General features: G+C 41.5%; 1 protein-coding gene across 3 annotated transcripts in view; it reads right to left on the reverse strand.

Annotated features, from left to right (window-relative positions):
• The window catches only part of OFD1 (OFD1 centriole and centriolar satellite protein), a 76,875-nt gene extending 67,044 nt beyond the window's left edge, over window positions 1-9,831 (reverse strand). Inside the window, exons 1-5 of one of the 3 annotated variants that reach the window (XM_088481162.1) lie at window positions 9,765-9,831; window positions 6,276-6,395; window positions 5,567-5,764; window positions 1,489-1,557; window positions 1,365-1,395 (exon numbers count right to left, since the gene is read on the reverse strand). In XM_088481162.1, the coding sequence (XP_088337288.1) occupies window positions 1,365-1,395; window positions 1,489-1,557; window positions 5,567-5,764; window positions 6,276-6,374 (397 nt within the window). In that variant the 5' untranslated portion in view covers window positions 6,375-6,395; window positions 9,765-9,831. Of the gene's footprint in view, window positions 1-1,364; window positions 1,396-1,488; window positions 1,558-5,566; window positions 5,765-6,275; window positions 6,396-9,676 lie in introns of all 3 variants that reach the window. The other 2 variants (XM_088481161.1, XM_088481160.1) reach the window with 2 other exon arrangements.
• Window positions 9,832-9,892: the final 61 nt, after the last annotated feature.

A 9,892-nucleotide genomic window follows, 5' to 3' on the forward strand; every position in this document is an offset into this window, starting at 1 on the left:
ACTGTGCCCCTTTGCGATTCATGCAAGAGGCCTTCAAGTCGGCTTATGGCAGACTCCACCTGTCCATGAGCTAAGCAAACACCTCTGAGTGGAGACACCACTCCCCATTCTCCTCATCAGTTTCATGCAATAGAGAGGACTTACACCACTCCATAAAAAAACAGATCTGTCACCTGCCTCTGGATGGCACAAAGCTTCAGGGAAAAAAATCCTGTGACATTTGGTATAAATGAGAAGACCCAGGAATATCACGCGTTGGTCCAGGACAAGCTAGACTTGAGAAAATTGACCACTCAATTATGTGCTTCCAGCATCTCCACTGTTAAATGTAAATAGATCCATAGAAGAGAGGTCAAGCTCGCGTTAATCAGAGGGTTGTTCATTTACAGAATAACCCTCATCCCTTTGGACCATAAAGTGATGCAATGATAAAATAAAATCACAAAGCTGCTCCAGCAGTACAAACAAACAGTGCCCACTTCACAGGCATTAAATTAAAAACTGAAGGACAAATGATGGAGAACTGTAAAGGGGAAGACAGCAGCAAAAAAGTAGATTTGCAGACGTGCCTACTCCTGGACACAGCAACTTCTACAGCCCAAGGTACAGCAGTGTCCCCCAGATAGAAAACCTCTTTCTCTTGCAACCTATCTTTGGATGACTTAATATTTATTGTCCTCCACAGACTCTCCAGCAACTGTTAGCTTTAAAATTATAGTTTTTTTATTTCTATATTGTTTTTGTGTATTTGTTTTAGAATGTAGAAATCCCCCTTTATATGGAAATAGTCACTTTATACAAACATTCTAGATAACGTGTAGTTAGGGCTGAAAATTTGAAAGACAGAGAGGTCTAAAAGGTGCATACACATTAGTCGATATTTTGCACGATTCGCCCGATTTTGACGCATCGGAACGACAAATCGTGTAAAATGTGTCCAAATCGTGAGTGTCCACTCGCAATCACTGTGCAGATGCGCGTACCCGCGATTCGTACATTGCATCTTCAGATCTTGCCTACAGTAGGCAAGATCTGCTAATCTCATACACAATGCACTGGAAATCGTTAAGGACACACGACAGGTCGTAGGTCAGATTGATCACTTTTAAGCACCATATCGTGTCCTGGAGTGCCGGGGAGAGTTCAAGGGAAATCGCTCACAATATCGCATTGTCAGCACATTGTCTAGTGTGTACGCACCTTTAGAGTACAGTTGCTGCATCTGTTAAATCGCATGCCATCACCCCACTAATAGGTCTCACACCCCTGGCACCAATATCTAACAACACGATAAAATCTTTATATTTGTAAAAGATTTTATACACTTTTGTGGTCACTGCTATCAGGAACAAACATAATTATACCTTTTGCTTTGCTATTCTGAAGGGATGATGTCTGCAGGAAATAACAAAAACAGGACAAGTTATTAAATATGTAAACCATTCTGAAACATAATATACAATATAGACAAATACAAATATACATTACCAAAGAGTTGTAGAGTCTAGATTTTGGGTTGATTTTCATCAGCTGCATTAAGTCATTTACAGTGAAAACCTTTATAAACAAAGTAAAACAGATATTATACAGCAGTCACTGATATTAAAATCTAATAGGTTATAAATCTATGGGTGAGCCTTGTTCCTGTGTAATGTGTTGGGTATTAAGTAGATCCATGGCCAGTGAGGGTTACAAGGTTTTTACACGGTGAATACCTACATTTTGAATAATTTGTAGACTAGTAGAGTAGCGCAGTTACCTGAATTGCAAACATTCCAGGTGCACAAGTATTTGGACGTCCATAAGTGCAAATAGTGTAATTTGACACTTTCCCATAATACAGGGGTCTTCAACCGGGCCCGTGGAGCTGTTCCCCGTGGCCCGCCGATGGTTAGAGTAGTGCGGTCCGCATTACACAGAAACAAACACCACCGTTGGTGCAGGGTACTACACTCGTACTACCCGGCGGCTTTGTGGATGTTTTAGCAGCCAGTGAGAGTCAGACAGACTCTCATTGGCTGCTGCACCCACAGCCGGAGCTGGGCTGGAGCTCACTTATGAGCTCTACCTTCCAGCTCCCGCAATGGGCGATGGGAGAGACGTCATAGAGCAGAGCGGGCCGAGAGTACAGAGGAGCGGACAGCGGCAGGTGCGGGGATTCAGGTAAGTATTGTTTTTTGTGTCTTTGTCCTATATATGTAGGGGGCACTGCATAGGGGGGGAATACTACTAGGGGCTCTATATAAGGGGCAGTGCATAGGGGGTCCACTACTGTGGCACTGCATAGGGGGACTACTACTGGAGGCATTATAGAAGGGGCACTACTGGGGACACTGCAGAGGGGGGCAGTTATGGGACATAAATGTTTGAGGATGGGGCAACTATCTGACATAATTAATGGAGGAGGGACAGTTATGGGGCATAATTATAATTGTGGGTGGATAGGGGTCGTTCTGGGACCTAATTAAAATTGTTGGAGGGGGCAGTTATGCAACATAATTGTGTAAGTGGTGAGAGTCTAAATACCGCAGTATAGCTTAGTGGCCCTTGAGCTTCGTTTAATTTTTTAATGTGGCCCACACTGTCTTAAAGGTTGAAGACCACTGCCATAATAGATCATTATATTCAGTGTTCTCCCCAGGATGTTTTTTGCGGGTGCACCACCCGGCACTTTGGGAGCCTGCAAGTGGGACAATATCTGGCAGCTGTATAAAAAGGACCAGATCCTACAGATGTAACTTTTTCATAATCAGACGACTGGGCCTCTAATAAGAAGAGCAGAATTAATATATAAAATGTTATTTCAAGTTTAAATCATTATAAAGTCAGGGTTTAAAACATTTTATAATTGCTATTATTAAGGCCCCCACCCAGTTACTTCTTGATGCCACCCGGCTGGAAAATTTTTCTGGGGAGAACACTGAATATAATTACAAAGAAATATATTTAAGTAAAAAGGTTTATAGAAAGTCTTCTGTACACTGACAATGCACACTATAAACAGATATTAGAAAGTCCATTTGAAACAGCATCATTGTTTTTTGCTTTTTGTCTTCTTAGATAAGACCTCCTATATGTGGAAGCTAAACATTGCTGCCCTCAATTCTTTCCTAGACAAAAATACATTCTTATCCAGGGCCGGATAAAGGTTTGTGGGGACCCCTTGGCACCTAACTTGTGGGGCCCCCTACGAATAACATTGGCAATTATATGCTCTAGATGTTTTTAAAAAGTAGAACATTTAAATACTCCCAGCACCACTAATGTGTTAAATACACTGTAGTGCCCCCAATTCACATTATGCCACAGTGCCCTGCATGCTGATTATGTAGCTATGTGTACCCGCCCCGGCTGTCCTGTCTTTAATCTGGATGTGCTCTTTTCAGACAGACAATTTCTTTAGCAGGCTGTAGGGATGAGAGAAAACATCATTGTCTCCCACTGAAATGTCTTTATCCATACCTTTTATTTTACTTTTTCACACAACTATAGCCAACATATAATTACCGCAAACACTATAAATACACATAACTATCTTGTCTCCTCCTATCACATATAATGCTGGTCCATGTCCCATCATATCAAATCTATTATGAGCTTGAGCCCCTCATTTTATCTAAACTATCAGTTTCCGGAGAAAAGAGCCACCAATGCACATGTGCTGATACCTATAGCAGAAATGGTCTATAGTGATGCCTCTCTCCAATACACATACTGTAACTGCAGTTTTTTTACCACACTACCAGGCAGCTGAAATTGACGGGGACCTTCTCTACAGATATTTTATTTTTACAACTATAAATTCAAATTTGGCAATGACAGACCATGTTTGTGTGTGTGTTATATATATATATATAACACACACACACACACACACACACACACACACACACACACACACATATACACACACACAGTACCAGTCAAGAGTTTGAACACACCTGCTCATTCAATGGTTTTTGTTTATTTAAATTATTTTCAACATAGTAGATTAATACTGAAGACATCAAAACTATGAAAGAACACATATGGAATTATGTTGTAAACAATAAAAAGTGTTAAATCAAAATATGTTTTATATTTTAGATTCCTCAAAGTAGCCCCCTTTTGCTTTGATGACAGCTTTGCACACTCTTGGCATTCTCTCAATCAGCTTCATGAGGTAGTCTCCTGGAATTGTTTTCCAACAGTCTTGAAGGAGTTCCCAGAGGTGCTGAGCACTTGTTGGCTGCTTTTCCTTCACTCTGCGATCCAACTCATCCCAAACCAGCTCAATTGGGTTTAGGTCGGGTGATTGTGAAGGCCAGGTCATCTCACGCAGCACTCCATCACTTTCCTTCTTGGTCAAGTAGCCCTCACATAGCCTGGAGGTGTGTTTGGGGTCATTGTCTTGTTGAAAAACAAATGATTGTCCCAGTAAGCGCAAACCAGATTGGATGGCATGGCGCTGCAGAATGCTGTGGTAGCCATGCTGGTTAAGTGTGCCTTGAATTTTGAATAAATCACCAACAGTGTCACCAGCAAAGCACCCCCACACCATCACACCTCCTCCTCCAAGCTTCACAGTGGGAACCACACATGCAGAAATCATCCGCTCACATTCTCTGCGTCTCACAAAGACACGCGTTTGGAACCAAAAATCTCAAATTTGGACTCATCAGACCAAAGTACAGATTTCCACTGGTCTAATGTCCTTGTGTTTCTAGGCCCAAACAATTCTCTTCTTCTTGTTGTTCATCCTCAGTAGTGGCTTCTTCGTAGCAATACGACCATGAAGGCCTGATTTACGCAGTCTCCTCTGAACATTTGATGTTGAGATTTGTCTGCTACTTGAACTCTGTGAAGACTTTATGTGGTCTCTAATCTGAGGTGCTGTCAAGTAGCGGTTTCTGAGGCTGGTAACTCTAATGAATTTATCCTCTGCAGCAGAGGTAACTCTTGGTCTTCCTTTCCTGGGGCAGTCCTCGTGAGAGCCACTTTCATCATAGCGTTTGATGGTTTTTGCAACTGCACTTGAGGATACATTCAAAGTTCTTGAAATTTTCCGTATCGACTGACCTTCATGTCTTAAAGTAATGATGGACTGTCGTTTCTCTTTACTGAGTTGAGTGGTGGGTGCTATAATATGGATTATAACTGTAGTCAAATAGTGGTGTCCACTGTGAACTAACCCTACCTCTGCACAACACAACTGATGGTCTCAAGCACATTAAGAAGGCAAGTAATTCCACAGATTGACTCTTGACAAGGTGCACCTTTTAATTCAAAACCATTCCAGGAGACTACCTCATGAAGCTGATTGAGAGAATGCCAAGAGTGTGCAAAGTTGTCAATCCAAGCAAAAGGGGGCTACTGTGAGGAATCCAAAATATAAATATAACAGATTTTGATTTGTTTAACACTTTATTGTTTACAACATAATTCCATGTGTGTTCTTTCATAGTTTTGATGTCTTCAGTTTTAATCTACTAAAAGGTGTGTCCAAACTTTTGACTGGTACTGTATGTATATATATATATAATGGATTCTCGTCCATGCAGTATACATAAGGAAGAATCAAACTTACCTTTTCTTTCTCCAATCCGCACTCAGGATAAAAGACGGAAAGGGAGTACTCATAACCACATCTTCTCATGTGATCTGCCACTAGGCTATTACAGGCCCTGTGTAACAGAGAGTCACCAGACACATCGGAAGCCTGAAGCTGATCTCCACTAAGTGCACGGTGTTTCAGATCTTGGATAAGCTGGTTTCGCAGTTGTGTCTTGTTAAAATAATTAAGAAAAATTTGAATGGTGGAAAATATAAATAGTTTTTGCTCAAGCATGTATAATGTTTTCATATGACAGAATAGAAGTCTATGCTTCCTAGTGTTCCCATCAATGGAAGAGGGAGTAAAGAAATTGTAATGTGATCAGCTCTCTCTATTACTAAGAGACTTACATGGGAAGGGGTAAATTTTAGTATAATACATAACCAATAAAAATAAAATTTTTGTTCCAATAAGTGCAAATGTTTACTTCGAAAAGATCAACATATTCCTGCAAATGGTGTAAAAGTGAACACAGATTGTGACGGGATTGTTATAATGACTAAAAAAAAAACAATAATTAAAAGTACAATTATTAAACAGCGGGAGATGTATAAAACCTTGGAGAGAGAAAGTGGAGTGGTTATAGACTGTGCTGGATAAATGATAGCTAGAAAAGGATTGGTTGCTTCATATACATTGCCCCTTCCCCACAGTACTAAAATGTAGAGACAAAAAAAATCACCTTTAGAGAATCCAAAACACCCTTGTTTTTAAATGTCTGATAAAGTCTTTTACGTAGTTCCTCTTGTGACAAAGATTTAAGCTCGCTGTGAGACATCATACATTTAGAAGGTAAAAATCACTGTAAAAAGAGTAAAGTAAAATTAGAAAAAGAAAACATACAAGCAATTTTCACCTAAAATTTTGTACATAGTTTAGCTACTCTATGGGGTCTATGTACTAAGCAGTGATAAGAGAGAGTGAAAAGTGATAAGGAAGTGATAAGGTGCCAGCCAATCAGCTCCCAACTGTCATTTTTTAAATACAGCCTGTGAGATGGCAGTTGGGAGCTGATTGGCTGGCACCTTATCACTTTTCACTCTGTCTCTTATCACTGCTTAGTACATAGACCCCTATATCTTGTTGTTTTTGAACCACTTTCGCTCCAAACCAGTGGCTGTTTATCCTTGTTTCCTCCATGTGCCGTTAGGAGTCACAGACAAGACGTTAGCCGTCACCCTTGGGGATGCAGGCACTAGATGAGCAAGTAGTTCTCGTTCTCAGAACCACTTGCTTCTCCGTTTTTATAGCGTAGATATCCAGTCTAATGTCTCCTAATATGTGCAATTCCCATATTTTTATGTTATGTGTGTGTAGTTCAGTAGAAGAAATGAGTTTTAATTATGTATTAAACATAAAAAATATATCAAAAACTCCATTCTATTGGAATGATGCCCAAACACTAAATACAGTGCCTTGCAAAAGTATTCACTCCCCTTGGCTTTTTACCTTTTTTGTTACATTACAACCTGTAATTTTTTTTTATCTGAATTTTATGTGATGGATCTGCACAAAATAGTCTAATTTGTTGAAGTGAAATGAGAAAAATATATTTCAAAAGAATCTTTATAAATAAAATTCTGAAAATTGGCATGTGCATATGTAATCACCCCTTTGTTATGAAGCCCCTCAAAAGTTGTGGTGCAACCAATTACCTACAGAAGTCACATAATTAGTGAAATGAAGTCCACCTGTGTGAAATCTAAGTGTCACATGATCTGTCAGTATAAACACACCTTTTCTGAAAGGCCCCAAAGGCTGCAACACCACTAAGCAAGAGGCATCACACCATAAAGACCAAGGAGCTCTCCAAACAAGTCAGGGACAAAGTTGTTGAGAAGTACAATTCTGGGTTGGGTTATAAAAAAAATATCCAAATCTTTGATGAATCCCCAGAGCACCACCAATCCATCATCATCAAATGGAAAGAACATGGTACCACAACAAACCTGCCAAGAGAGTGCCACCCACCAAAACTCAGACCGGACAAGGAGGGCATTAATCAGAGAGGCAGCACAGAGACCAAAGGTAACCCTGAAGGAGCTGCAGAGTTCCACAGCAGAGACTGGTGTATCTGTGCATGTGACCACAATAAGCCGTACACTCCATAGAGCTGGGCTTTATGGAAGAGTGGCCAGAAAATAATGACTACTTAGTGATAAAAATAAGAAGACAAGATTTGAGTTTGCTAAAAAGCATGTGGGCGACTCCCCAAATGTATAGAGGAAGGTGCTCTGGTCAGATGAGACTAAAATGTAACTTTTCAGCCACCAAGGAAAACTCTATGTCTGGTGCAAACCCAACACATCCCATCACCCCAAGTACACCATCCCCACAGTGAAACATGGTGGTGGCAGCATCATGCTGTGGGGATGTTTTTCAGCAGCAGGGACTGGGAAACTGATTTGAGTCGAGGGAAAGATGGATGGTGCTAAATACAGGGATATTCTGGAGCAAAACCTGTTTCAGTCTGCCTGTGATTTGAGACTGGGACGGAGGTTCACCTTCCAGCAGGACAATGACCTGAAGCATACTGCTAAAGCAACACTCGAGTGGTTTAAGGGGAAACATTTAAATGTGTTGGAATGGCCTAGTCAAAGTCCAGATCTCAATACAATTGAGAATTTGTGGTCAGACTTCAAGATTGCTGTTCATAAGAGGAAACCATCCAACATGAAGGAGCTGGAGCAGTTTTGCCTTGAGGAATGGCCAAAAATCCCAGGGGCAAGATGTGGCAAGCTCATAGAGACTTATCCAAAGCAACTTGCAGCTGTAATTGCCGTAAAAGGTGGCTCGACAAAGTACTGACTTTAGGGGGGTGAATAGTTATGCACTCTGAAGTTTTCTGTTATGTTGTCCTAAATGTTGTTTGATTCACAATATAAAAAAAACATAACTTCACAGTTGTAGGCATGTTCTGTGAATGAAGTGATGCACACCTTCAAACAATCCATTTTAATTCCAGATTGTGAGGCAACAAAACATGAAAAATGCAAAGGGGGTGAATACTTTTGCAAGGCACTGTATGTGATATCTCCATTGTAAGGCCATTTTGTCTCCTGTACAGACTTGCAGCATAAAAAAAATAAAAAACCTTTTATATGAGCGTTATTTGTACACAGAGAATTGTCTGCTCATTCTATGGATAGATTACTATGCTGGGTACACACTAGACTATGTGTACCCAGCCCGTCATCGGCAAGAGCATACATACTTGCCGATGCGGGCAGCGACAGCCGGCGCCATGCTGCGGAATGCAGCATGGCCCCCGCTAGCGACATCCCTCGTCGGCCTTACATGTAGGGCTGACGGAGGATGACGCTGACGACCCGCGGGAGCGCGTATCATCAGCTACATAGCAGGTACACACTAAACGATGTGCCCGATATGTTTGTCTGATCTGTCAGGTCGGATGACATATCGTCTAGTGCAGGGGCGGGCTATAAGCGGTGTGTACCTAGTCTTTAAACATATATTGCTTTTTTGTATAGCCATCTTAATAGCTGGATGACCAGTCACCAGGGCCCTTGAGACAATTGCGGGGCCCAGGTACTGAAGGGGGTGTGCTAAAATCTGTCAGGCAGGACCATGTCCCCTCTGGAATGAAAACAATGGAATATGCAGCATCGGGAAGCAGCTCCGCGCTCTGCAAAGGGAAATATTGGTCCCTATCAGCAGCTGGCCCGAGCCCCTGACAGCGCCTCCAATGGGCCTGGGTAATTAGTACCTGCACCCCAATCCCACCTAGAGCCCCATTGCTCTTATCTCTACTTTGTTTTGTTTTTTTGGTGTTGTGTATGTTTTGTTAAACTAGAATATATTTTGGTGTCCTTTAGTTTTAAATTATGTAATTTATCCTATTAGGAATCACCAGTAAACTGACACTCGAGATCCCAAGGCAAGGGCACAATGATGTTCCATTTAAGAAAACAACAAAAATCAGTGTACTGTATACAGAAGTCCTCATACAGCCAAACTCGCAGCTGCTCACATAATACTGAATCATCTGCCGTGTAGCACTGAGCAGCATATATATAGAATCAGTACAGTGAGTGCGATATATAGAGGTGCAGAGACACTCACCGCACCTGGGAACAGAGCAGCGTCTCCAGTGCCAACCTCCACACACAGAGCACAACAACACATAACCGCCGGGATAGCCGCTACTCACAGGACAGCCAATCACACGCTTAGGCAGGAACCAGTCCACCAATCACATGCCACATGTCTACCTCCTAATGTTACCAAGCGTGAGCTTCCGCGTTCCAGGCCTCGCTTGTAATGGCCAGTGTTACACTG

Source organism: Taudactylus pleione, unplaced genomic scaffold (genome assembly GCF_031769625.1).
Source record: "Taudactylus pleione unplaced genomic scaffold, aTauple2 ptg000265l, whole genome shotgun sequence".
In the NCBI taxonomy this organism is placed as follows: domain Eukaryota; kingdom Metazoa; phylum Chordata; class Amphibia; order Anura; family Myobatrachidae; genus Taudactylus; species Taudactylus pleione.